At 37.1% G+C, this 27,078-nt stretch overlaps 1 protein-coding gene and 1 long non-coding RNA gene across 11 annotated transcripts in view; one reads left to right on the top strand and one right to left on the bottom strand.

Moving 5' to 3' along the window:
• The window catches only part of LOC115847458 (uncharacterized), a 36,122-nt gene extending 10,145 nt beyond the window's left edge, over positions 1 to 25,977 (bottom strand). For 3 of the 4 annotated variants that reach the window (XR_011377325.1, XR_009563409.1, XR_011377326.1), the window contains exons 1-6: positions 25,862 to 25,977; positions 22,408 to 22,550; positions 4,949 to 5,138; positions 2,153 to 2,300; positions 905 to 936; positions 212 to 330 (exon numbers count right to left, since the gene is read on the bottom strand). This is a non-coding gene — a long non-coding RNA (uncharacterized lncRNA). Of the gene's footprint in view, positions 1 to 211; positions 331 to 904; positions 937 to 2,152; positions 2,301 to 4,948; positions 5,139 to 22,407; positions 25,604 to 25,861 lie in introns of all 4 variants that reach the window. The other variant, XR_009563410.1, reaches the window with a different exon arrangement.
• A 54-nt stretch (positions 25,978 to 26,031) lies between these two features.
• Positions 26,032 to 27,078, top strand: part of TMEM161B (transmembrane protein 161B) — a 70,932-nt gene continuing 69,885 nt past the window's right edge. For 3 of the 7 annotated variants that reach the window (XM_060295991.2, XM_030847259.3, XM_060295990.2), the window contains exon 1: positions 26,058 to 26,169. Coding sequence is in view for 2 of the 7 variants with exons in the window: in XM_060295989.2 (XP_060151972.1) it covers positions 26,167 to 26,169 (3 nt within the window). In the remaining 5 variants the exon portion in view is untranslated. Of the gene's footprint in view, positions 26,170 to 27,078 lie in introns of all 7 variants that reach the window. The other 4 variants (XM_060295989.2, XM_030847220.3, XM_060295992.2 and 1 more) reach the window with 2 other exon arrangements.

The raw sequence follows: 27,078 nt of genomic DNA, 5'->3' as shown, positions 1-27,078 counted from the left end.
GTTATTAATTAAAATGCTAATTATATTAAATATTATTGGAAAAGCTGTAACATATAACTATCATCTGACTATGGAAAACACAAAAGGCCATGAAAACCTTTAACATAGGCAAAGTTAGTATACAGATTCTATTTGTCAGGTTAGGCTAGGGAATGCTGCAGTAATAAACTATGCCAAAATTTCAGAGGCTTATCACATAAAAGTTTCTTACTCAGGCAAATCTGCTAAGAGTCCAGGAGTTTCTCCAGGGCAGCCCTTCATGTAGTGGCTCAACATTCCAGATTACTTCCTTCTTCTGGTAACTCCATCTGAATGATACCTCAGGGTTCTCTGTGCCAGGAAAGACAGCATGGTGAATCATGCACAGACTTGTAAATGCTTTGGTCTGGAAGTAACACATCAGCTCGGGTCACTGTTCATTAGTAGAACTAGTTACACAGTGCTGCTTAACTTGTAGAGCTAAGAAATGTAAGCTTTTGCATATCCAGAGAAAAAAAGAGAATTGAAAATATTGAGCATTGGTAATGTTAGCCACAAGAACAGTATTATACTGTCTGAGAGACACTAATATTTTAGTATTTGTAAGGATCAACTTATAAGAGAAATTCACTTTTGGGACAAACTCTGTGTAGATCTTATCCTAGGATAGGAATTAATTTTAAGCTTCTGTGTTTATTATGCAATTTGATTGGATGTAAATTTAGTTCAGTATAAATAGAATCAGCAGCTAAAGTAGAACCTGGCAAGGTGTGGACAATCTCTTAAGTCATATGATAAATAAAATATAGATCACATTTGAGTGAGCTGTGAAAATTTATATAAAAATATTTTCCAGGGGCTTCCTTAAAAATGGGATAGTAAAATTTAAAAATAAGAATAAAATATCAATAAAAGTGAGCTTTACCTGAATTTACTTTCACATTTGACCATTTATTCCTTTAAAGAAAAAGAATAAAATTACTGTTAAGTAAATACACCTTACACCCTATTTCTACAGCACTCTTCAATAAAAAAGTTTCATATGAAAAACATTCTATATTATTGATTATAAGACAGTCCAAAGCTAAACATAAAAAGTCAATGTAAACAAAAAAGTGAATAATGAAAATTTTCTTGCTTTCCAGAACCTTGAAGATAAATGTAATTTTTTTTTGGTGTATAGTTCTATAAAATTTTATCGCATGTAATAGATTAATGTAGTGATCACCACAATTAGGATATGAAATTATTAATTATTCCATTACCCCAAAGTAACTTCCTCATGTTACCCTTTTATAGTCATACCCTCCCCCCAACCCTAACTCCTTGCACCACTTATTTTTTCTCTATCACTATAATTTTGCCATTTTGAGAATGTTATGTAAATGGAATCATACCATATGTAACTTTTTGAGATTAGTTTCTCATCAACACAGTGGCCTTGAGATCCATGCAAATTGTTGCATGTATCAAATTCGTTCCTTTTTATTGCTGAGTAGTATTCCATGTTATGGATGTACTACAGTTTATTCATTCATCCATTGGAGGGTATTGGGTTGTTTCATTTTTGGCTATCACAGATAAAGCTGATTTGAACATTTATGTACAGATTTTTGAGTGAATGTAAGTTTTCATTTCTCTAGAGTAAATATCCAGTAGATGGATATCTGGGTTTTACGATAAGTATATATTTAACTTTATAAAAAACTACCAACTGTTTTCTAGAGTGGCTGTCCCATTTTACATTTTCCTCAGCAAAGTATGAGAGATACAGTTGCTCCATATCTTTTCAGCACTTGGTATTATCAGTATTTTTTTATTTTAGCCATTCTAATAGGTGTGTAGTGGTACTTCATTGTGGTGTTAATTTGCATTTTCCTAATGGCCAATGATGTTGAACTATAACAAAATCTTACATAAAGTTTTGCATTTTTACAAATACTTTTTTAAACATCTAAATTAATTCTCACAAGTATAGTGTGATGTATTTCAAGTGATAAGAGGCTGATATCAAGTAAATCTGGAAAAATCAGCCAAACGTAATTACACCAATGCAGAATCAAAACAATTTAAAACTCAAAAGGAACATGGAGGTAATTTAGTCAAACTTCCCCATTTTAGAGAACTGTGTCCCAGAAAGGTTAAATGACTTCTCACACAGCTGGAATCATACCAAAAGTCATACTTCTGATGCTTGAATCTCTTCTATGTCCAGTCAAGTAGGTGACAATTTATGCATGAATTCTTCAAGTGACTGGAAATTCACTCATTCCTTGCCCCATTCCATTAGAAAGTGTTTCCTGACATTGAGCTGAAATGGCCTATAAACAAATAAACAAGTCTGTAAATGTTTTGACATTGAACTGAAATGGCTTACTATAGCTCTTGCCAGTGGGTCTAGTTTCATCCTCTGAGACTTTCCTGAGGAAGCATGGACCCTTTTCCATACGACAGTACTTCAGATACTTGAAGACAGCCATCATGCTCTCACATATATACTCCAGGTCAAACATTCACATTTTCCTCCAATCATTCTTAGATGAGCTTGTTTACCATCCTTCTTGCTTGTATGTAAACTGGTCCTAGGTTTCTTATGGTGAAAAATACCAAACAAAATATTTTTTGTAACACAACCAGAATTATATACATTCTCCAGTTATATGAATTCACTACAGGAAATAATAAAATTTTATTTTCCCTTAGTGTATTTCCTTACATCGTTAGACAATATTCGTAAGTGTATTTTTAAAATTTTATGCTGAATACTTTTATTTTTAAATTGTGTTTCTTTTTTGGATGTATTGCAATGCAAATGGCACAAAACTCAAACCATTTAAGAAGGTTAACAGTGAAAAGTCGTGATCCCTAGACTTCTAGTTGAATAATAATATAATATAATAAATATATATAATGCAATGTAATATAATATTGCAGATATCCTCTTTTTAAGCACATAATTCTGATTATACATTCCATCATATGGTTGTACATTTAAAAAAATTATTCATCTTAATTTTTTATTAGTATTATTAAAACTGCTGTTATGGATTGCCTTATGTATATTTTAGATTATTTCTTAAAGTAGACTCCTAGAAGAAAATAGCTGCATTGCATAGTATGACTTGTCTTACTATAACTTTCCACAGTTACCATTTAATACACATAAAATGTTTATTAATATACACCGGCAGTTTATGCATCCATTTCACCACACCTCTGCAAGCTTGGAATACTACTGTTTATTGATTTTTTTTTTCAAATTTGTTCTCCTGATTTGCTTATAATTGAGAATGAATTTTAAAATATGTTTTTATATCTCTATTGGTTATTTGTATTTCCTCCTTAGGGTGTTTAAGTCCTTGTTAATTTTTAGAAGATCGATTTGTATGAGCTAGAATATCAGCCCACTCTCAATATTCTTAACAAATATTTTGTTCAGCTTATCAAACTCTTAAAGGCGTTTTACATATGCTAATGCCAGGCCATCCCAAACAATTAAATGTAGTTAATTAAAATTTTTTTTTGCTAAATATAAGGCCTTACAGTGAACATTTATATTGTAATATATCTTATCTCTTTACAAGTCTGTTTCACCTACCATATTTTAAACTAGTGCAATTCAAGGACAATACCTTAATCATCTTTCTAAAGCTTAACATAGACATTTACAGAGAATAGATGTTCCCTAAATTTATGATATATAAATGAGTGAATAAACTTAAAAATCCCTATTAGTTTGTTGGATTCTGCTTGTATGGTTACAGATTCCCCAAATTTTTTGAATTCTAATTATGGCTATCTAGGATTTAGCCCAGAGTCAACATTAAGCTGTTCTAAGGTTTGTTAAACCCCCTACCCTTTCCAACTTCGAATCAGGTAAAAATTTGATAAATATGGGTTTTCTCAAGTCAGTGAAATACAGTGTTGACCCATATAGGGACCGTTGTTCTACCCTAAAAACCACTGGAGAGGCTGACTGCCCTCCAGGAGTCAGTACCTGTTGGGTATTAAGTCATTGCCTGAAGGTACTATCATCTAGCCTTTTTTCCTCCCCAATTTACTTGTAAGTAAATGATGAAAAGTGTCAATAATGCCTGTTGGGCACAGATAAATATTGCCTACTGCATTTTATTGGCATACTGGTCTAGTATCCCTGTCAGGAAGAAAATAAAATTAGACAGATTCTGGTTGGTAAACCCATACTGTATTTGATTGATTACTGCTTTCTCTTATAGATGCTCCCAGAGCATCCTTTTAATAATTCCTTTTAGATTCTTGCCTAAAATCAAAGTAGTCCTGGTGGAGGGTTAGAGGTGTAAGGGACTCTCAATTGAATGATTAAAGTCCCAATCAAGTAAAGATTGAAGGGAAGGTTTCCAAATGATATGGATTTCCATTCTATATCACTGGAACCCCTTTAGTTGTCCATGATCTTTTCTCTGATTCTGAGTGTTTGAGACTGCCAGGGACTAATGAAAAAGTACCTTTTCCTATGGGTAGTTTGGATAGGATTGCAAAAACTATTGGCATACAGACAGCTGTTACTCCTGCTACAGATCAAGGGAGTGGGGAGTGAAAAGCATTTGTCAGTCAAACAGAAACTCTTTTTGATGATATGAAATACTCTTTGAGGGAACTCTGAATATTAGATTGGCTGCCACATGGCTTTCTGGTTCTGGCAGTGCATGGTAACCCTGTCAGGTGTCTTCTAAACTCTAACAATCTCTGTCAAAGCAAAGACTGTGGGGTCTGTAATTTGCTAACTCCACCCTGGTTCACATATTTCCTCCAAGGAGTCCTTCAGACCTTCTTCACCCTCCACCATCCATTTCACAATCCCCCATTCCCTTCAACCCAGGGAAGTCTAATCTTGAAATTCTCTTTAAAATCTGTGTATTAACTTCATAGGGCTGCTGTAACAAATTACCACAAACTGGTGGCTTAAAACAACAGAAATGTATTCTCTTACAGTTCTGAGGCCAGAAGTCTGAAATTAAGGCGTCAGCAGGGCCGCAGTTTTGGAGGACCTAGGGGAGAATCTGATTTTTGTTTCCCCCGGCGTCTGGTAGAGCTGGTCAGTATTCCTTCACTTGTGGCTGTATTACTCCAATCTTAGCCTCGTTGTCACACTGCCTCCTCTTCTCTGTCTTCTCTTCAGTCTGTCACATAAAGATACTTGTCATTGGATTTATGGCTGAGCAGACAATCCAGGGTGGTTGATCTCTTCACCTCCAGATCCTTAACTTAATTACATCTGCAAAGACCCTTTTTTCAAATAAGGTAACATTCACACATTCCAGGGATTGAGACATAGACATATCTTTTTGGGTGCTACTATTCAACCCACTACATTTTGCTTAAACATACCATTTTTTCCTTCTTCTTTTAAGCTTTACCTCTTGAAGTTTTGAGGAAATTCAAGAAACCTCTTCTTTCTTCATCACCTTAGCTTTCAAGACTGCATCTTCACATTGAGCACTTTGGAAAATTCAATCTACTCCTTTGTTTCAGTTGCTTTTTTTTTTCTGGAATTTCCCCTTCCCTGGGCAAATGAATATTACACCAGTGGGAGGAAACATCCCAAATAATTCCAGGTTTTATATTTCCACTTTTCACCTTGAAGGCAGACATTTGCCCATGTTTAGTGTTCTAGCACCTATTCTGTTTCCCATAATTCCTCAAAGATGGGAACAGCTATTCTCAAGTTTCATTTGGACTCCCTGCCCCTCCACCGCCAAGAGCCTGTGATATAAACCATTCATATCAGATGATGGATTCTAAATTGGAACTGTTAGGTACTTCTTAGAATTCCTTCTTCTATTTGGGAAGAGTATTGCTTCTTGTCACTATTTATACTACTCTTTTGAGTAATATTAATAAGTTCCTATTTACTGAGTCAATACTATGAGCCTGGCTCAGTGTTTTGAATGTGTTACTTCCACTACTCAGAACAATCCTATGAGAAAGATATACTTATCTCCATTTTACAGATGGGGAAAAGGAGACCCAGGGTAATATAACTATTAAGTGTTGAAACAGAGAATTAAATCCAAGTTTGCCTGACCCCACAAATACACATAGTTCTTTCTACTATGTCAAGCTGCTTCTCAAGTTTCCTTTGTAGAGAATGAAGAAAATAATATTTAGGGACTCTGTTTTCTCTCTCAGATCTAACCTTATACCAGCAGCTGTAAGTGGGCTTTTCCCTTCCTTCATCATCTGCCTTTGAAGAGAATTTTAAAAAGCCCGTTCTTTGTCCTCTCAGCATTTTTTACAAGTCTCACCTCATTTGGGAGCTTCAGATTTCTTGACTATGCTTTAAGGCCCATGTTACCTTCTTATAATTATCCTTGGTATGTGGTTGTTTTCTCTCAAGGTTTATGTCACTTCCAATTAGCCAAGCAATTCCTCCTTGTTGGTCAGAATTAGGTTCCCTAGTTGCTCTGCTGGGACATCAAATCATGAGAAAGGCAAATCGAAAACTTGTCAGATGTTTTGCTTTTAGCCCAATGAAACTTTTAGGAGGTGTCCAGCTATTTGAATTTTCTTTTTTGATTGTTGCATTGCTACATGTATTGACAAATAGTATACTGTAGGGTATTGTGGTATCAATAATGAATTCTTTTATGAATAATTGCATGTGACAGTACATGTTTGGAACCAGTTTAAAACCTCTTAAATAAAACACTCTAAAGCAGTTCCAAGCTTCCCATTGTCTGTGTGTACACCTAGTCATTCTAACACATTCCTGTTTCTCATTCCCCATTCAAGTCTATCACATGGAGAAATACTTTTTATTTCTAGTTAAACTAGTTTGTGTATCTCATTTTGAGCATAATCCCAAACCAGAAAGTGGAAGATAGGCTGGGGAATATGACCTCTCTGAAGTAAAACATATGTTAGGAAGTCTATGAATTAAGGTCACAAAACAGAGGGCTGTGAATTTCTATGAAAAAAATATTATAACCTAATTTTTGCTAACCTCTAAGTGAAATTTAGCATTTCTTTCAATTGTGAACATAGGCAACAAACCAGTGTTACTGAAGTACCGCTGACTTTTTCACCAATAAAAATCACAAATATTTTCCCATCACATTACTACAGTTGTAGAAATCTCAAGATATAATTAGTGTTCACTACTTTAAAATTATAGATATTATTCGACCCTCTGCTAGATTTTGTTTTTCAACGCATTAATAAAGAAGCACATGTACAGCACACTTTTGTTGAATAACTTGATTACTGTATTTTAGTATAATTGGTTTCATTCATGATCCTATGCATATTTTATGCATTTAAAAACATGATTCTAAAAAGGGCTTTATAGGCTTCACCAGACTGCCAAAGGGATCCGTAGCACAAAAAATGATTAAGAATATCTATTATGGATTCTGGCATTGCGTTAAGAGCATGTAGTCTGGTGTCACATTGCTTAGGTTCAAATTCTGCTCTGTCATGGTATGACTTTGGCTACGTTACACATACATTTTGTGCCTCAGATTCTTCATGTGTAAAATGAAGATAATATTATAATACCTACCCAAAAATCTTGCTATGAAGATGAAGTAATATCTGTAAATGGCTTAACACAATGCCAGGCATATAGTACGTTATTTATCTCTACATATACCCAGACGATAAGGGTTTCATTCAAATCCTATTTACATTTATTCTACATACAGATTTTCTTTTTTTTAACCATGTTGTCACTGTCTAAAATTACATTATAAAATATTGGCTATTTTCAAATGGATATTTGTAAAATACATGTGTGATGTAAGGAAGAATTATACAGTGAAGATCCATAGGCCTTCCATCCTGTTAAAGGGAAAAAAGGTACTTTAAAAAGGATGAACATTTAATTTACTATCCAAACTAGGACACTTTTGAGAGTAAAAGAGAGTGCTATTAGTTATTACACCAGGGATATAGGCAAACCAGGACTGTTCTGACTAAATTAACACGTATAATCACACTACTTTTATGTTTCTTGTGTTCCCCTGCCTTAGTCCATTCCCTTCTTTCTGCAGCTAGAGAAGATCACTATCTTGATTTTGTGGTTACGATCCTGTTGCTTTATAGATTTACTTCTTATGTTTGGTCTCTTAAACAAAATATTATTTACTTTTACTGGTTCTTTAATTTATAGAAGTGAAATCCTACTGTACTGTTCTTTTGTGAATTGCTTTTCTGCTCAGTGTTGTTAGAGATTCATCCATGTCCATGGATTTGTGATTCATTTTTCCCACTGTTGTATTCTACTGTATGAGTATACGTAATATATTTAACCACTCTACTGTTGATAGACAGTTGGGTTGTTTCCAATTTTTACTGTTATGAATAATACTATTAGGAATTTTCTTTCTCATATATCCTGATACACATTTCTCCTGGGCCATAAGAGACATGCAACTTCAAGTTTACTAGATAATGCCAAATTGTTTTCCAAATGGATATATCAGTTTATACTCCAACCAGTAACGTATAAGTGTTCTGGTGATATTGTCAGACTTAAAAATTTTTGCTTATGTGGTGGGTGTGAAATGATATTCAGCATGTGGTTGAACATCTCTTCGGGTTTCCTCCTTTATGAATTATGAATTATCTATTACCTATGAATTACCTATTTATAGGTAATAGGTAATTATGAATTACCTATTTATAGTGTGGTAGTTAAGAGCATTATCTATTTTTAAAAATATTTAAATTGTAGTAATTCTTTACACAATTATTATTACAAGTATTAATCCCTTTGCCAATAATATGGGTTGTAAAGATCTCCCAGTTTGTATCTTGTCTTCTACTCTCCTTATGATGTCTTTTTTTCTTTTTTTTACTTTTTATTATGGAAAATTTTAAACATACATTAAAGTATAAAAATATGCAGAATAGAATAATGAGCTCTGATTTACCTATCACCCAGCTTCAGGATTATCAACTCATAACCAATTCAGCTTCATTTATACTACCACTCACTTTCTCCATCTCTTAGTATTTTAAAGTATATCCCAGACATTATATCATTACATCTCTAAATATTTCAATATGCATCTCTAAAAAATAGGGATCTTTAAAAATTACTATTATAAACACACAAAAAAATTTACAATACTTCCCCAATATCATCAAATATTCAATAAGCATCCAAATTTCCAATCATCTTAAGTGTGTGTGTGTGTTTTAAAGTTTGAATCATGATCCAGATAAAGTCTTGTGGTAGCAGGCCTCCAAAATGGTACCCAATGATTCCTACTCCCTGGTATGTACACGCTTGTGTAATCTCCTATGTGTGATCAACCTGTGGGTCACATATCTGTGTAATGGTATGTCACCTTTTTTTTAAATGTTTTTTTGATATTCACATTGTTGATAACAAATCATATCAAGCATTTTTTTAAACTTTTAATTTTATATTGGAGTATAGCTGATTAACAATGTTGTGATAGTTTCAGGTGCACAGCAAAGTGACTCAACCATATATACACATGCACCCATTCTCCCCCAGACTCCCCTCCCATCCAGGATGCCACATAACATTCAGAGTTCCCTGTGCTATACAGTAGATCCTTGCTGGTTATCCTTTTTATTTTTTTTTCTTTATATATTTTTTGAATTTTTGAATTTTATTTATTTTTTTTATACAGCAGGTTCTTATTAGTTATCTATTTTATACATATTAGTGTATACATGTCAATCCCAATCTCCTAATTCATCCCACCACTACCGCCACCCCTGCCACTTTCCCCCCTTTGTGTCCATACATTTGTTCATTACATCTGTGTCTCTATTTCTGCCCTGCAAACTGGTTCATCTGTACCATTTTTCTAGGTTCCACATATATGTGTTAATATATGCTATTTGTTTATCTCTTTCCGACTTACTTTACTCTGTATGACAGTCTCTAGATCCATCCACGTCTCTACAAATGACCCAATTTCATTCCTTTTTACGGCTGAGTAATATTCCATTGTATATATGTACCACATCTTCTTTATCCATTCGTCTGTCGATGGGCATTAAGGTTGCTTCCCTGTCCTGGCTATTGTAAATAGTGCTGCAATGAACATTGGGGTGCATGTGTTTTTTTGAATTGTGGTTTTCTCTGGGTATATGCCCAGTAGTGGGATTGCTGGGTCATATGGTAATTCTACTTTTAGCTGTTTAAGGAACCTCCATACTGTTCTCCATAGAGGCTGTATCAATTTACATTCCCACCAACAGTGCAAGAGGGTTCCCTTTACTCCACACCCTCTCCAGCATTTGTTGTTTGTAGACTTTCTGATGATACCCATTCTAACTGGTGTGAGGTGATACCTCATTGTAGTTCTGATTTGCATTTCTCTAATAATTAGTTATGTTGAGCAGCTTCTCATGTGCTTCTTGCCCATCTGTATATCTTCTTTGGAGAAATGTCTATTTGGTCTTCTGCCCATTTTTGGATTGGGTTGTTTGTTTTTTTAGTATTGAGCTGCATGAGCTGTTTACATATTTTGGAGATTAATCCTTTGTCCATTGATTCGTTTGCAAATATTTTCTCCCATTCTGAGGGTTGTCTTTTCATCTTGTTTGTAGTTTCCTTTGCTGTGCAAAAGCTTTTAAGTTTCATTAGGTCTCATTTGTTTATTTTTGTTTTTATTTCCATTTCTCTAGGAGGTAGATCAAAAAAGATCTTGCTGTGATTTATGTCAAAGAGTGTTCTTCCTGTGTTAACCTCTAAGAGTTTGATAGTGTCTGGTCTTATATTTAGGTCTCTAATCCATTTTGAGTTTATTTTTGTGTATGGTGTTAGGGAGTGTTCTACTTTCATTCTTTTACATGTAGCTGTCCAGTTTTCCCAGCACCACCTATTGAAGAGACTCTCTTTTCTCCATTGTATATCCTTGCCTCCTTTGTCATAGATTAGTTGACCATACGTGTGTGGGTTTATCTCTGGGCTTTCTATCCTTTTCCATTGATCTATATTTCTGTTTGCATGCCAGTACAATATTGTCTTGATTACTATGGCTTTGTAGTATAGTCTGAAGTCCGGGAACCTGATTCCTCCAGCTCCGTTTTTTTCCCTCAAGACTGCTTTGGGTATTCGGGGTCTTTTGTGTCTCCATAGAAATTTTAAGAGTTTTTGTTCTAGTTCTGTAAAAAATGCCATTGGTAATTTGATAGGGATTGCATTGAATCTTTAGATTGCTTTGGGTAGTATAGTCATTTTCACAGTATTGATTCTTCCAATCCAAGAACATAGTATATCTCTTCATCTGTTTGTATCATCTTTAATTTCTTTCATCAGTGTTTTAGAGTTTTCTGCATACAGGTCTTTTGTCTCCCTAGGTAGGGTTATCCCTAGGTATTTTATTCTTTTTGTTGCAATGGTAAATGGGAGTGTTTCCTTAATTTCTCTTTCAGATTTTTCATCATTAGTGTATAGGAATCGAAGAGATTTCTGTGCATTAATTTTGTATCCTGCAACTTTACCCCATTCATTGATTAGCTCTAGTAGTTTTCTGGTGGTATCTTTAGGATTCTCTATGTATGGTATCATGCCATCTGCAAACAGTGACAGTTTTACTTCTTTTCCAATTTGTATTCCTTTTATTTCTTTTTCTTCTTGGATTGCCGTGGCCAGGACTTTGAAAACTATGTTGAATAATAGTGGTGAGAGTGGACATTCTTGTCTTCTTCCTGATCTTAGAGGAAATGCTTTCAGTTTTTCACCATTGAGAATGATGTTTGCTGTGGGTTTGTCATATATGGCCTTTAGGTAGGTTCCCTCTATGCCCACTTTCTGGAGAGTTTTTATCATAAATCGGTGTTGAATTTTGTCAAAAGCTTTTTCTGCCTCTGTTGAGATGATCATATGGTTTTTATTCTTCAATTTGTTAATATGGTGTATCACATTGATTGATATGCATATACTGAAGAATCCTTGCATCCCTGGGATAAATCCCACTTGATCATGGTGTATGATCCTTTTAATGTGTTGTTGGATTCTGTTTGCTAGTATTTTGTTGAGGAATTTTTTTTTTTTTTCGGTACACGGGCCTCTCACTGTTGTGGCCTCTCCCATTGCGGAGCACAGGCTCCGGATGTGCAGACTCAGCGGCCATGGCTCATGGGCCTAGCAGCTCCGTGGCATGTGGGATCTTCCTGGACCGGGGCGCGAACCCGTGTCCCCTGCATCGGCAGGCGGGCTCTCAACCACTGCGCCACCAGGGAAGCCCTTGTTGAGGATATTTGCAGCTATATTCATGAGTGATATTGGTCTGTAATTTTCTTTTTTTGTGATATCTTCATCTGGTTTTAGTATCAGGGTGATGGTGGCCTCATAGAATGAGTTTGGGAGTGTTCCTTCCTCTGCAGTTTTTTGGAAGAGTTTGAGAAAGATGGGTGTTAGCTCTTCTCTAAATGTTTGATAGAATTCACCTGTGAAGCCATCTGGTCCTGGACTTTTGTTTGTTGGAAGATTTAACATCACAGTTTCAATTTCATTACTTGTGATTGGTCTTTTCTTATTTTCTATTTCTTCCTCGTTCAGTCTTGGTAAGGATTTGTCCATTTCTTCCAGGTTGTCCATTTTATTGGCATAGAGTTGCTTGTAGTAGTCTCTTAGGATGCTTTGTATTTCTGTGGTGTCTGTTGTAACTACTCCTTTTTCACTTCTAATTTTATTGATTTGAGTCCTCTCCCTCTTTTTCTTGATGAGTCTGGCTAATGTTTTATCAATATTGTTTATCTTCTCATAGAACCAGCTTTTAGTTTTATTGATCTTTGCAACTGTTTTCTTTGTTTCTATTTCATTTACATCTGCTCTGATCTTTATGATTTCTTTCATTCTACTAACTTTGGGTTTTATGTTTTCTTCTTTCTCTAGTTCCTTTAGGTGTAAGGTTAGATTGTTTATTTGAGATTTTTCTTGTTTCTTGAGGTAGGCTTGTATTGCTATAAACTTCCCTCTTAGAACTGCTTTTGCTGCATCCCATAGATTTTGGATCGTCATGTTTTCATTGTCATTTGTCTCTAGGTATTTTTTTATTTCCTCTTTGATTTCTTCAGTGATCTCTTGGTTATTTAGTAATGTATTGTTTAGCCTCCATGTGTTTGTGTTTTTTACATTTTTTTCCCTGTAATTGATTTCTAATCTCATAGCATTGTGGTCAGAAAAGATGCTTGATATGATTTCAATTTTATTAAATTTACTGAGGCTTGATTTGTGACCCAAGATGTGATCTATCCTGGAGAATGTTCCCTGCACACTTGAGAAGAAAGTGTAATCTGCTGTTTTTGCATGGAATGTCCTATAAATATCAATTAAATCTATATGGTCTATTGTGTCATTTAAAGCTTGTCTTTCCTTATTAATTTTCTGTTTGGATGATCTGTCCATTGGTGTAAGTGAGGTGTTAAAGTCCCCCACTATTATTGTGTTACTCTCGATTTCCTCTTTTAGAGCTGTTAGCATTTGCCTTATGTATTGAGGTGTTCCTATGTCAGGTGCATATATATTTATAATTGTTATATCTTCTTCTTGGATTGATCCCTTGATCATTATGTAGTGTCCTTCCTTGTCTCTTGTAATATTCTTTATTTCAAAGTCTATTTTATCTGATATGAGTATTGCTACTCAAGGTTTCTTTTGATTTCCATTTTCATGGTGTATCTTTTTCCATCCCCTCACTTGCAGTGTGTATGTGTCCCTAGGTCTGAAGTGGTTCTCTTGTAGCAGCATATATATGGGTCTTGTTTCTATGTCCATTCAGTGAGCCTGTGTCTTTTGGTTGGAGCATTTAATCCATTCACATTTAAGGTAATTATTGATATGTATGTTCTTATTACCATTTTCTTAATTGTTTTGGGTATGTTTTTGTAGGTCCTTTTCTTCTCTTATGTTTCCCACTTAGAGAAGTTCCTTTAGCATCTGTTGTAGCACTGGTTTGGTGGTGCTGAATTCTCTTAGCTTTTGCTTGTCTGTAAAGCTTTTGATTTCTCCATCGAATCTGAATGAGATCCTTGCCGGGTAGCATAATCTTGGTTGTATATTCTTCCCTTTCATCACTTTAAATATGTCATGCCCCTCCTTTCTGGCTTGTAGTGTTTCTGCTGAGACATCAGCTGTTAACCTTATGGGAGTTCCCTTGTATGTTATTTGTCATTTTTCCCTTGCTGCTTTCAATAATTTTTTCTTTATCTTTAATTTTTCCCAATTTGATTACTATATGTCTTGGCGTGTTTCTCCTTGGGTGTATCCTGTATGGGACTCTTTGCTCTTCCTGGACTTGGGTGGCTATTTCGTTTCCCATGTTAGGGAAGTTTTCAACTATAATCTTTCAAATATTTTCTCTGGTCCTTTCTCTGTCTCCTCCTTCTGGGACCCCTATAATGCGAATGTTGTTGCATTTAATGTTGTCCCAGAGGTCTCTTAGGCTGTCTTCATTTCTTTTCATTCTTTTTTATTTCTTCTGTTCCACAGCAGTGAATTCCACCATTCTGTCTTCTGGGTCACTTATCCGTTCTTCTGCCTCAGTTATTCTGCTATTGATTCCCTCTAGTGTATTTTTCATTTCAGTTATTTTATTGTTCATCTCTGCTTGTTTTTTCTTTAATTCTTCTAGGTCTTTTTAAAATATTTCTTGCATCTTCCCCATCTTTGCCTCCATTCTTTTTCTGAGGTCCTGGATCATCTTCACTGTCATTATTCTGAATTCTTTTTCTGGAAGCTTGCCTATCTCCACTTCATTTAGTTGTTTTTCTGGGGTTTTATCTTGTTCCTTCATCTGGTATATAGCCCTCTGCCTTTCATCTTGTCTATCTTTCTGTGAATGTGGTTTTTGTTCCACAGGCTGCAGGATTGTAGTTCTTCTTGCTTCTGCTGTCTGCCCTGTGGTGGATGAGGCTATCTCTGGTTATCTTTTTTAAATATAGCAGTGTGTACATGTCAATCCCAAACTTCCTAACTATTGCTTCTCTCTACCCTTCACCCCCAGGTAACCATAAATCCATTCTCTAAGTCTGTGAGTCTGTTTCTGTTTTGTAAATAAGTTCATTTGTATTTCTTTTCAGATTCTGCACAGAAGCAATATCACATGATATTTCTCTTTATCTATCTGACTTAATTCACTCAGTATGACAATCTCTAGGTCCATCAGTGTTGCTGAAAATGGCATTATTTCATTTTTTTTTATGGCTGAGTAATATCCCATTGTATATATATACCACATCTTCTTTATCCATTCCTCTGTCGATGGACATTTAGGTTGCTTCCATGTCTTGGCTATTTTAAACAGTGCTGCAATGAACACTGGGGTGTATGTGTCCTCTCGGACCATGCTTTTCTCCGGATATACCTGTGATCAACCTGTGGGTCACATATCTGTGTAATGTATGCCACTTTTGAGGGTAGATCAAAAAAGACATAAAAGGCGTGGTAGCTTCTGTCTCTTTCTCTTGGATTACTTGCTTAAGGGGGAGGCAGGCAGCTCTCTGGAGAGGCATATGGTGAGAAACTGAGGTATTGTGCCAGATAGCTAATGAAGAACTGAGGCATCCTGCCAATGTGTGTAAGCCATCTTGGAAGTGGATCCTCTAGCACTAGTTAAGTCATTAAATTATTGTTGCCCCAGCTGACAGCTTTGACTGTTACTTCACAGGAGACCGTGAGCCAGAACTACTCAGCTAATCTACTCCTCGATTTCTGACCCTCAGATGCTGCATGAGTTAGAAATGTTTGTTATTTTAAAAATTATGTTTTGGGGGTAGTTAGTTATAAAGCAATATAAAACTAATAAAGATTTTGGCACCTGGAAGTGGGGTGCTGACATAACAAAAACCTACCTAAAACTTAAGAGTGACTGGGACTTCCCTGGTGGTCCAGCGGTTAAGACTCTGCGTTTCTACTGTAAGGGGTGCGGGTTCAATCCTTGGTTGGGGGAGCTAAGATCCTGCATGCTGCACAGTGCTGCCAAAAAAAAAAAAAGTGCAGTGGGCAGAAGCTGGAAGGACTTGGAGGAGAGTGTTTGTAGATGCATGATAACTTTGAGGAGGCTGCAGATGAGGTCTTATAGATTTAAAGTCTTATTGGAAATTAGAGGAAAGTGGCAATAGTTTAGCAAATTTGTCACCTGAAGTTATGTGCAAAGTAGAGAATATGCCTAATGAACTAACTGGGTGATCTAGTTAAGGCAATGTCCAGCCAGAATAATGTTAAAGATGTTTCTTTAACATCACCTGGTTTCTCATTGTTGCTTATAGTAAAATGTGAGAGGGAAGAGATGTTAAAGCAAGAACTGTTAAACAAAAAGGAGACAGAACTTTTGGGATTTGAAGATTCCCAGTCTCTCTAGGTGACAGATGATGTTAAAATTAGTAAATGGCTCAGAACAAGAACAAATACAGGGACTTCACTGGTGGCGCAGTGGTTAAGAATCTGCCTGCCAATGCAGGGGACAGAGGTTTGAGCCCTGGTCTGGGACGATCCCACATGCCGTGGAGCAAGTAAGCCTGTGCGCCATAACTACTGAGCCTGTGCTCTAGAGCCCACGAGCCACAACTACTGAAGCCCACACACCTAGAGCCCGTGCTCTGCAACAAGAGAAGCCACTGAAATGAGAAGCCCATGCACCACAACAAAGAGTAGCCCCCGCTCGCCGCAACCAGAGAAAGCCCATGCGCAGCAACAGATACAATGCAGCCAAAAATAAATAAATAAATAAATTTATTTAAAAAAGAAAGAACAAATGCAAAGCACTAACAGGAAAATATGAAGTTGAGGATGTAGTTTTAAAGCCCTTTAAGACCTCAGAAAGCTCTAGCATGGTATTTCAGAGTATTTTTATTCAGACATAAAGGATGTACCTGATGAAACTTCTCAAGTGATAGGTTCTAAGAATTTTAAGGGTGTGCTGCATCAAAAGCCCAATGTAGAGAAGGGTTTATATGGAAGATATTTATGGGTATTGCTTTGTGTAATGGCGTGAACTCAAATAAAATTCAGAGGAGATCCACAAAGTTTATAAAAGAATTATATGAGCAGAATATAATGTTTTAAAAGAGACTTTTAAAAGAGGATTATATTAGTATGTTGTTTGCCCGCCAGAACTGAAAGGGACAGAGCACCAAATCAAAAGAGGCTTTTGGATATCTAAGCTTCTATAGGCAGAGACAAGTACCTAGCTGTAAATGTGGAAAATGAAGGATGACTCAGTGGGTGGATCCAAGTGACTAAAGTAGAGTTAGACCTGGAGATTTACTCTCAGGCCTTGAATCTTAATGAAGAAACTGCCAACCTGTTCCTAGGTGGATTTCAGAATTTCTGTGAACATGTGTACCTCATTTCCCTCCTTTTAAACACACATCCATAGTGGTTGCCCTATTTTAAATTAAGTGTGTGGAGGCAGATACTGTGTGTCTTCAGTATACAGCTCTTCAGATCAAGAGGAACTCTATTTAAAGACCTGTGCTTAAGGAAGTACACACACAAGTCCTCATCTACACCTAGAATTGATTTACATTTCTAGACTTTGAGTTAATGCTGTAATGGCATGAAAGTTTGGGGGTGCTCAGGTGGAGGATGAGTATATTTGGCATACTGGAAGAATGTGACTCTTTGGAGGTCAAATTGTGGTAGCCGGGTTCCTGATATTCATGCTTTTGCATAATTTCCTCCCACATTCTTATCAGGGATGATCTGTGGGATTAAGAGAATACAGGACAAGTAATGCATCACTTTGAGTAATTTTAGCTTGTCTCTTTCTTGGATCAATTTCTCTGGGGAAGGCCAGGTGCCATGTTGTGAGGACATGCAGGTAGCCCTGTGAATGAACCATCTTGGAGGTGACTCCTCTCTGACCAGGTCAAGTGTTCAGAAGACTGCAGTCCAGCCAATAGCTTGACTGCAAACTCATGAGACCCTGGGCCATGAGGCCTAGCTGAACCACTCCTGGATTCTGACCCTCAGGAACTGTAAGAGGTAAGTATTTTTAGTTTTAAGCTGTTAAATTAAGTCTTGGGGCAATTTGTTATACAGCAATAAATAACTAATACAAGTTCACACATTGCTTCATGTGTCTTTTAGGTGAGTCTCTTTTTAATCTACATTTGTTTCCATCTTCTCTCCCTCCTGCAACATATTTGTTGAAGTTAATTTGTCCCATGATTTCCATAGATGAAAAATTTCTGATTGCACAGCCACTGTGTTTAACACATTCTCTGTATTTCCTAATATCAGGTTCAGTTTTTTTGGCACAAGTTTTTAATAGGTGATGGTGTGTTTTTCCATTAAGAGGCATATAAAGTTTCCTTACTTGTCATGTTAGCAGCTGTTGATATACAATGAATAAACCTATTTATTCATTAGGAATCTTAAAATTTTCTAATTTTATCATTCATTCTTCATTTATTAATACATTTATATAAAAAACTTCCCCTCATTTACTTACCTGTGGTACAGTTCATATAGGAAAGACAGGACAAATAATTACCTTTTTAAAAACTGGTTTTCAAAATAATGATTCCAGAACATCCTTCAGTGTTGATCAATTAGATGCTTTTTGTTAGTTTTATTATCATTAAGAACTCATGAATATAAGGACATTTGATAATTTCAGATGTTCCAATCCATTGCATTTGGTATGTCCCAGTTTGTGCTCAAGGGGATTTCAGAATTTCTGTGAACCTGTGTGTCCTTATTGATACTCAAAGTGTTCCATCTTTGGCCAGAGGAATGCTTTTCAGTTGGCTCCTGACTCCATTTGACATGATCCTAGTAGCCTATGACAGCTTCCTTGCTAAACTGCACAACAAAATGTTCCAGGCTCATTGTGTACATTTCCTGTACCTAAATGAAATCAACTATTACTCCAAGGGCTTATGATATCTTTTGAACAGAGATTTTAAAAACGTATTTGAATGTAATTCTTTCTTTTTATAGGTTTTACCTACTATAAGAGCATAAAGATATCTCACTATCTTGTCTTCTGAAGTTTTAATAGGTTTTCCTTTCACATTTAAATCTTTAATTCACCTGGAACTGACTTTTCTGTATGGTGTTAACTAGGGAGGTCCAATTTAATTTTCTTCCATATGGATATCCAGTACCATTTATTGAAATGCTCTTGCTTTTCCCATTGGCCTACAATGTCATCTGTCTTAAATCAATATCCCTTATAAGAGTGAATCCATTTCTAAATCTGTATTTCAGTACAGACATACTTCATTTTATTGTGCTTCACTTTATTGTGCTTCACAGATATTGTGTTTTTTACAAATTGAAAGTTTGTGGCAATGCGGCATTGAGCAAGTCTATTGGCACCATTTTTCCAAAAGCATTTGCTCACTTCATGTCTCTGTGTCACATTTGGTAATTCTCAAAGTATTTCAAACCCTCCACCAGATAAAAGATTACAACTCACTGAAGGCTCAGATGAAGGTTAGCATTTTTTAGCAATAGACTATTTTTAAATTAAGGAGTGTACTTTTTTCTAGACAATGCTATTTCACACTTAATAGAATACAGTACAGTGTAAACATAACTTTTAAATCACTGGGAAACAAAAAAATTTATGTGACTCATTGTGATATTTGCTTTCTTGCAGTGGTCTGGAACTGAACCCACAAAACCTCCAAGGTATGCCTGTACTCCTTCTTCTGAGAACTAGAAAAGCTAGACAAAATATAAAACAAACATCTGAAGGCTTTAGAGAGAGCCAATGAGGCAGTAGAAAATCCAGAAGAAGAAAAACCCAGAGTTGTTGAACCCAGCATTTACTATAGCTTTTTTCTGGGGTTACCTGCTGATTCCTGAGAAGAAGATAGCTGAGAAGCTGAACAGACCATCTGACTAACTCAGTGAGTCAAAAAGACAAAAACTGGAGTTCAGAGCCTGCCTTTGTTAACTCTACAGGCTTCAAGTTGAGATCTCAAAGGTCTATACCTTAGGAAAAAGTTTGAACTAGAAGTAGAACTTCCAGTCATCTCAGCCACTGACCAGATTAAGGTGATTTTGGATTACTAGTGCCCAGAGCCCCTGCCAGGAGACATAAATCCTTTCTATCATCATTTTAGACCTCAAAGTATAATTTCATATACCAGTTCTGGCATTCAATCAAAAATAACATAACATAAATTAACAAAAATTTTATAAATAAAAATAATATAAATAAAAACTCATAAAAGTAAGATAATATGATAAACAACAAACACAACAAAGAAACAAGGAAGCTTCAGACAACAGCAGACCCCACAGCTACTAGACACTTTTTTTTTTCTTTTGCGGTACGCGGGCCTCTCACTGTTGTGGCCTCTCCCGATGCGGAGCACAGGCTCCGGACGCGCAGGCTCAGCGGCCATGGCTCATGGGCCCAGCCGCTCCGCGGCATGTGGGATCTCCCGGACCGGGGCACGAACCCGCGTCCCCTGCATCGGCAGGCGGACTCTCAACCACTGCGCCACCAGGGAAGCCCCTAGACACGAGTTTTAAAGTAGTTATGCTTAATATGTTTGAAAAGATAAAAGATCAGAATGAGACAGATAACTGGATAGCTAACTGGAAACTATAAAACAGAACCAAACAGAAATGCTTGAACTGATAACAACCAAAAACATAACTGAAATAAATGCTTCAACAGATAAGTTTCACAGGAGATTAGAGACTATTAAAGAGAAGAGAGTGAACTGAAAGGTAAGAATTATCCAGAATGAACCATACAGAGACAAATAAATGGAACATAAGGGATAAATTGAAATGACTGAATATTCATTTAAGTGGCGTACCAGGAGAGGAGAGGGCAGAGAGTGGGGCAGAAACAATAACTGATAAGAGCTGAGAACTTTCCAAAACAGAGTAAGATATGAGATCCCAGATGCAAGAAGCATTACAAACCTCAAAAAGAAAACAAATTAATAAAAAACCAAAGAAAACAACGTTTAGTTACATCATAATAAAACTGCTTCAATTTTACTATGAACATCTTATAAACAGCCAAAGGAAAAAACAGATCACTTTAAGGGGGCAAAAATAAAACCAACATTTTTTCTCAAAAAAAATTGGAAGCCAAAAGCAATGGAATGTATCTTCAGAATGATAAAATACAATAGCTGCTCATTTAGCAAAAATGTTCTTTGAAAATGAAGGCAAAATAAGTAGTTTCAGGATACAAAAACTGAATTTGTTACCAGCAGCCATCTACAAAGGAAATACTGGAGCATGTTCTTCAGGAAGAAGAAATAAGATCCCAGATAGAAGCTTAGAAACTCAAGGAATCATAAAGTACAACAGACAAAGTAAATGTTTGAGTAAATATAAACACACATTAATTGTATAAAAATAACAATGTCTTAAGGAATTAGGAAGTATATATTAAGTAAACACAATATATATAACATGCAGTGGGGCAGTAAATTAAGTTGATGTGTTCTCAGGTCCTTACATTGTCCAGGAAGAGTATAATATAAATTTCTAAATAATACATAACTGTCAGGCTTATGGGGTAGAAGAAATGGATTAAAAATAATCAATCTAAAAGAAGGCAAAAAAGGAGAAACTGAACATAGGAGAGATGGGACAAACAGCAAATACAGTAAGTCCCCTACATATGAACGAGTTCTGTTCCGAGAGCACATTCCTAAGTCCAATTTATTCATTAAATCCAATAAAGTTAGCCTGGGTGCCCAATGAACACAATTGTCTATACATTACTGTACTGTAATAGATTTATAATACTTTTCACACAAATAATACATAAAAAACAAACACAAAAAATAAAGAAAACATTTTTAATCTTACAGTATAGTACCTTGAAAAGTCCAGTAGTACAGTACAACAGCGGCATACAGGGGCTGGCATTGAGTGAACAGGCAAGAAGAGTTACTGACTGGAGGAGGGAGAAGAGGTGGGAGATGGTAGAGCTAAAGGATCATTGGCAATAGGAGACAGAGGGCAAGCTGCAATTTCACTCATGCCTGACGTTGATGGCACAGTTCTGGTTCATTGCTAGATTCAATTCTATCCTTTTTTCTCTTTAAAAAACAATCCAGTGATGTCTGGGTAGCTATATAGTACTGTACAGTAAAGTACACAAAAGCACAACCACTTGTAGAGGATGCACGCACATGACAATGTAAGCCAGACACGTGAACTAACATGTGACTGGACATGTGAATGCATGGTCGCATCTTTGAAAGTTCACAACTTGAAGGTTTGTATGTAGGGGACTTACTGTAATATAATAGATTTATGTCCATGTATATTAGTAATTGTGTTACATGTGAGTCAACTAAACATTTCAATTACAAAAATATCATTAAAGTAGATTTTAAAAATATATTCTTGCCTATAACTCCTCAGGTTAAAATGCTTTTTCCACCACACTTAGAATAAAATCTAAACCCTTTCCTGGCTTTCAATGCAACCATAATTTAGCTCTTTCCTACCCCCAAACTTACTCTTCTTGTAGTCACTATGCTCCAACAAGGCAGGCCTTTTTTTCGTTCCCAAAATATTCCAGGATAGTTCATGCCTCAGGGTTTTGCATTTTTGTCCCCTCTGCAAGCAACGGTTTCCCCAATTTCTGCAAAGCTGGATTCTCCTGTCAAATAGCAGTTTAAATAAAAACACTCTTTTAGAAGTTTTCCTTAGTGACCTAATCTAAAATATTCATCTACGTTAATTCTCTGCCTAGCACTATTACTAACTTATATTTTTCTTGTTTATTTATTTATGGTCTGTTATCACTAAAATGTAGTAGGGACCATGTCTGCTCTATTTATCACAGTTTCCCCAACTATAGAACAGTGACTAGGACAGAGTAGATACTCAAATACTTAAAGAATGAATAAAGCTAACTTAGGTTTTAAACTTTTCTAACGGTTTTATTGCTCTCCGTGGTGGCTGTTTAAAGACCTTCCTGATACCAAAAGGTATCAAATGATATCAAGATCTCATTTATGTACGTTAGTAATCCTTGAAAATGTGCACTGTATAATTTGTGTAAAATTTGCAGGAGTTTTTCCACCAGTCAGATATGTAGTACAGTCCTAGATATAACTATAATAACAATAGAGAAAAGTTTCAGAGGGAGGCTACTGAACTATCAAAAAGTTGCAATATACTTCTGAAGAACATGTGTGTTTGTATGTTTTTCCCAAATTAGAAAGGTGAGAGTAATATAGGTGGATGTTACAAAGCATAAATTTTTTTGGGGGAAAAAAAGCTCCTTTCATCTACTCCTAAGTAAAAAAAATAAAAAAAAAAATTACCCCCTTACAGAAAGGTTGTTTTAGAGTGGTAATTCCAGTAACGATGATTGATATATTTTTGTTACTTCCTTTTTTACTCTTTGTTCTATACTTAGTTTTTTCATGTCAAAGCAATCATACTGGTCACATTTTCCATTAGAAAGGCCAGTTTAATGGCTTTTAAAAAATAGCTAGATAATATTCCACTAAGTATATATGATAGAATTTGACCAATCTCTAATTGTTAAAGATTTTTCCTAATTTTTTATGATGATAAGTATTCCTACGGCTAACATTTTTGTCCATAAATTATTTTAAGGGCAGTTTAACTGAAGTGATTTTTGTCCACAACATTCCTTTAAATGGTATTTCTCAAGGGGAAGAGGGTGGGCAACACAAGAAGGTCCCAGGCATTTATGTCTAATTAGGAAAACAATATACATTGCGCAGAGGTGGGGGGATTACAAAGGCACTGCACAAGAAAGCGTAAGTTATTATATTTACTAAAGTAAGAAAAAGCAGTGGAAATTTATCAGGGGAGCTAATCTGGAAAACATTTTGCAAAGAATATGGAGCTAGACTTCAAGAAAGTGATAGGTCTTAATGGTTGAAAACGTTCCAGATAGGTGGAGGTCCTGAAGGACGAGGTAACTATTTGTTAGCGTTCTTAAGTACTAGGGAACAGTTCTCACTCAGGACAACTCATCACAAAGCCTGAATAGTGAGCAACCAAGATTTTTTTAAATCAAAGATTTGACTCCTAACTCCCTTGACAAAAACAACCAAATTTCTTCTTAATCTCCATCATCCACATCTTCTCCCCCCTTTCATTAGTTTCCCCTTTTTTTGTACCTTTGTCTAAGACTCTCATCTATTTTAAGTAATGGAAATAGGTAAATTCCTCTACTTCAAGGCATGTAACCTTACACAACATTATAATTACTCTGTGGGATTAAAAAAAAGACTGGGAGGTTGCAGCTTTAAAACATGCATGCATTTTAATCTTAAAAAAATTACTTATAACAGATTTTTCACACTGTAACAGAAACATTAAAGGATATTAACCAAGAGTTATTTATCAACTTGCCATATACCAAATAAGGAACACAGAACCCCATGATCTATTTAAAATGATCAGCAGATAACAAACACTGTGATTTCCTTTCGTTTACTCTGGCAGGAATGGATTCCAACCTAATAATTTCAGTCTTACTGCCACATAGGAGATGCTTTGTGAACCTCAATGAGGCTGCCAGGTCTAGGGCAGATGTAAGACCCACAGTGTCAGAAAGGAGAGTAAGACTTAGCAGGATGTGTTGTCACTGACAGACTTATAGCCACTTTCCTTCTCCACTTTTTCTTCCTCAAGGATCGCAGCTGCTTTCCACAGACACACCTGCCGACAGACTCCAATTCCTCTCTCCCAGTTACCATCTGCAGTGCCCTGGGGCTTGTCAATTTCCAACCTTGTTCCATACAGCAGAAGTGGAACGAACCCTCAGCGAAGTTCTGGATTCAACCTCAGCAGGATCTGTTTCACAAAATATTTCCCAGCCCCACTCCACCTCCAGCTGTTTCCAGTGTTAGTACTTATGATTCTTACATCTTTTTTAACTGTCACACTATGCATCTCCCAATAAAATTTAAAGTGAAAACTAATATAGAGTAACTGCCCTGTGCATGCTTCTTTTAGATGGCTGGGAACTCTGATTCTCAGGATCTTTCGACCATTTATAGCTTGGGTATCTGTGCTCTTCAGGTACTTTGGTAAGGAAGGTAAAACTTAACATCTCTAACCACCCCTGCCAACCCAATTTTCTTAAGTTCTTCTGAAGCTTCCTAGTCTCCCATTCCAATTCCAGCTTTACGACAAAACTAGACCCTATGGCAAAAAGAGATCCCACAGATGAAATTGCAGATACAGTTGAGACTTAAGCAAGGATCCCTAAATTGTGAGATGAATTTCTGGGTTAAAGGTACTCTGTATAATGCACTTCAAGCCTGCCATTAGTACTATGCATAACCAAATAGAGAGTTTATAGGTACAGAAAACAACACAACATTTTGAGGGTATATGGGAGTTGTCTTTTGGAAAAAAAAACCAAAAACAGCACAACATTAGAAGGTATACGGGAGTTTGACTTTTTTCCATCTGATGACATATACTTTTTAATCTAAATGGAAACCCTCCATACTGGAATGTATTAAATAGGCAGAATTCTCTTGCCGGTTTCTCTGCTCTTGGTAGATGTCCTTCTGGCTTTAGCTGGTACCTGTAATGAAGAAACTTCTCACGAACAAATTTCACTGCCCTGAGGAAGGATAGAGCTGGAAGAGCCACTAAAGCAGGGAGCAGAGACGACAGAGGGACAGGTCTGTAAGGAAAGTCTCCAAGAAAAGGCAGCTAGAAAAACGAGAAGGTAAAAAGAGAAAGGGCGTGGCTGAGCTGAGGCAATTTCAGTGTTGTCTCAGCAAGAGCGGGGCTTAACTGTGGTTTTCTCCCGCAAGAAATCCGCTGGATCTTGAGTCGGCTCCCACCTCATTCACCAACCTTTATCTCTATCACCTTGTAGAGAGAGGGTGCGCTCTTGCCAACACCACCCAACCCACCTCTGGATCCTCACAAGCGCAACAGCGGCGCGCCTCCCGCCCACCTACCTACCTGTGCTGCGCCTGCGCCTCCCGCGTGCGCTCTCAAGGTCAGCACCTCCCCCAGGCTCTAACCTAGCGCTCACGGAAGTGGCAATGAAGGACGTCTTGCGTAGCCTCACCTCTGCGTGGCGTGGGGTCGCCGGCGTTCAGCAGAGGGGAGGGACTTCCTGTCCCGCTCAGGCTGAACTTCCGGCAGAGCCGGAAGATCTTCTCTCTCGCGGTGTCGAGTGGATCCCGGCTGTAGAGTGGTGAGGGTAGGTCCTGGACGGCCCCGGCGACTCCTGGGCGTCTGGTCCACGACCTGTCCTTGGCGCCATGGTGAGTCTTCCTGTGAGGGCTGGAATAACAACAGTCGGGAGGAAGGGGCCGGGAGGTCAGTCCTGTGAAGGGAGCCGGTCGGGTGCCCAGCTGAGGATGGAGCGGGCGGGAGCAATGGGGTGAGCGGTAGGACAGGACCTACCACCTGCCTCGGGGCGCCGGGGCCCTAGAGGAAGCAGCATATGTCCTGCCCAACCGCGAGATCTGTTCAGGAGTACGGAATAGGTAGTCAGAATGTTCATGGCCCATTTACTGTGTATGGCCGTGGGCCAGGTGGTCCCAGAGTTGACCTTGCCTCGTTGATGATCTCCTCCCTTTACTCTCAGCTGTAGGGCAGTGGCCAAGAAGTTCATATCTTATAAATGCCTATAGGCTTTCCAGGTGGACACAGTACATTCCCTTCTTGTAAAGGATTAGCACCTGTCACTTAGAGAAGGGGCAAAGTAAAGAAACGGCAAAGTCAGTTTGTCTTTCAAACTCAGCCTTTGTGGAGTTGGAAAAGGTGTCAAATAAAAAATCTGGACTTAATAAGCAGGGTCTATATTCGAAAGGAATAGCAAGGGTGTGGGCGAGGGAACTATTGGAGTGGGGAGAGTGCCCTGACCATAAGATCTGCTAGAGTCTCAAAGATTAGGAAAAAGAGCTTCTCTTTTAAAAAGGGCAGGAGGAAACAAGGCTAGAAAGAACTGGGTGTGGGGAAGTGAGATGAAAGGGTAGTACGATTGGACTGTAAATCAGAGAAAGTTTTACCCCCACGCAAACCTGTTCTGAGGAAAAACTGTTGGGGGGTTATATCCTGTTTCAGACTGAGGGTGGGCCAAAGTTCAGGAACCTAGGGGAAGAGATCTTGGAATTTGGGTAATATTTTGTTCCGGTTGCTCTATGGGGGCAAGCAGTTCAACTAGTCAG

Source organism: Globicephala melas, chromosome 3 (assembly GCF_963455315.2).
Source record: "Globicephala melas chromosome 3, mGloMel1.2, whole genome shotgun sequence".
NCBI classification, from domain to species: domain Eukaryota; kingdom Metazoa; phylum Chordata; class Mammalia; order Artiodactyla; family Delphinidae; genus Globicephala; species Globicephala melas.
This window is presented reverse-complemented; position numbering and strand designations above follow the sequence as displayed.